This window comes from Triticum dicoccoides, chromosome 4A (genome assembly GCF_002162155.2).
Source record: "Triticum dicoccoides isolate Atlit2015 ecotype Zavitan chromosome 4A, WEW_v2.0, whole genome shotgun sequence".
In the NCBI taxonomy this organism is placed as follows: domain Eukaryota; kingdom Viridiplantae; phylum Streptophyta; class Magnoliopsida; order Poales; family Poaceae; genus Triticum; species Triticum dicoccoides.
In genome coordinates this window covers 596,202,448-596,204,285 of record NC_041386.1, presented here as the reverse complement: position 1 = coordinate 596,204,285, position 1,838 = coordinate 596,202,448, and the positions used below count along the sequence as shown (strand labels likewise).

The 1,838-nt window shown below is 54.2% G+C and overlaps 1 protein-coding gene across 1 annotated transcript in view; it reads right to left on the bottom strand.

The window, feature by feature from the left end:
- Nucleotides 1-1,524, bottom strand: part of LOC119289290 — a 2,607-nt gene extending 1,083 nt beyond the window's left edge. The window contains exon 1 of the mRNA XM_037568649.1: nucleotides 103-1,524. Within this exon, the coding sequence (XP_037424546.1) occupies nucleotides 103-1,399 (1,297 nt within the window). The 5' untranslated portion in view covers nucleotides 1,400-1,524. The remainder of the gene's footprint in view (nucleotides 1-102) is intronic.
- Between the last annotated feature and the right edge of the window lie 314 nt (nucleotides 1,525-1,838).

Genomic DNA, 1,838 nt, shown 5'->3' with positions numbered 1-1,838 from the left:
GTTTTAATTAATCTGGTAATATAATGTTTTTTTTGCGGGTGATAATATAATTTAGCATGCACAGGAAGCGGCAGATGGTAAGGCAGCGGTGGAAACAGTTACCTGAAGCAACTTTGAGATATTTGGAGATTGTACTTGAATCATAGCCCCTGCATAAACCAATAGCCCTCTTGGGGCTAAATTCGGCCACTCTCTGGACAGTCTTGTTCTTCATGTCAACAGCAAGCACCCAAGCTGTGTGCTGTCTGTCACGGTAGTCAATCTTGGCTAGTAAGTAAAGAATTCCATCATCTGGCAGGCTCAGCTTGGGCAGGCCAATATGGAGAGTCGTCAAGGTAGGCTGAGCCGTGACACCTTCAGGGAGCTTCAGCTTAGGCAGCGACGGTTCAGGTATATCAGAAGAATCGAACTGGTAATCGACGCGCCAAGCCTTTTTAGAGAAGACACCAGTCTTGATGCTCCATATTGTGGCCTTCCAACCACCGGCAACGTGCTGCAGCTCGACCATCTTGATGAAGCCATCAAGGACCAAGATGTCCCGAACAGCCGGCAATCCACCTGCATTCGTCGGCTCGATCGGTATTCTGAGGAAACGAAGCTTGGGACGTTTGTCCAGCACGTTGCAGAAGATGATCATATGTGAGAGATCGACCCAGGCCACTGTGCCTTTATCTCCTCCGATGGTGAATGCCTTGTATGTGATAAACTCGCCGTAGGGGACTGAATCGACATGCAGTTTGCTCCAGGAGTTGGTGCCGGAGTGATATAGGCAGAGGTGAGCAGAAGGATTGCGGCATCCGAACGCACCGGCTTGTGCGGCGAGGACGTAGCTGCGGTCAGGTTTGCGCACAATGGCAAACGACTGCTCGTTGACTGGGTGGCCGTCGCCGGGCTGCTTGATGTGCTTGAGTGAGGGGACGCTGGCGTCGTAGACGAAGTAGTGTCGTCTGTGGCGAAACATGGCATCGGATGGCCGGTCACCGACCACGACGCATAGGAGGACGAGGCCGCCGTTAGTCTGTGTGGTGACTATGGAAGGCCGGACGGCGAACACGGTGTGGTCGTAGGCGGTGGCGTGGGCGCAGAGGTAGGAGACTTGCGGTGGCTGGGCAGTGCAGAAGGTGATCTTGATGTCTCCCCGGAGATGGAGACCCTCCATGCTGCAGCCGGCGGTGGTGGCGTTGTGGCGGTCCGCAAAGTAGGCGTATGGTTCGATGAAGACGAAGGGTGGCCGGTCGCCGCCGCCGTCGGGGTAGCCATGAGCAGGGGGGTTCAGGGACGGGGAACCCTGTGATGGATTGCTGCCAGGCTTGGTGCGGGCGTCGTCCTCGTCGAGGCGGCCATACGCAGCAGCCGCAGCAGCTAGGTCTAGGAACATGGATCCCAGATCGAGTGCCATCAAGTTGTTCCGATCTGCTCCTCTCCGGTGCAGGTGTTGATCGATCCCAGATCCGCCTTGGGTTGGTGCGTGCACGTCGATGGGTTTGTTTATCTCTTAATCTGGGCTGGGGAAAAGAAGGGAAGGTTGGGGCGATAGATGGGAAGGATAGATGGGAAGGGGACTGAAGGTCCAACAAGCGCGCTATCTTAGCCGCGCGCCGGAAAAAAAATGATTTATTGCCCGCGCGGGGCCGTACCGGGCGCTTCAGCAGCCTTGCAATAATCATGTGCGTGATATATTTGGTTCAGCATGCGGACGAAAACGGCATCGTGTGCTGCTTATTTCGTGTGTCTATTTTTGTTAGAATAAATCTGAGGCATTCGTAGATCATCTAAGTACCAAACAATCACGCGAGCACGACACCGATGTTTGTTAACGGGGTTCATCGATATGGCTA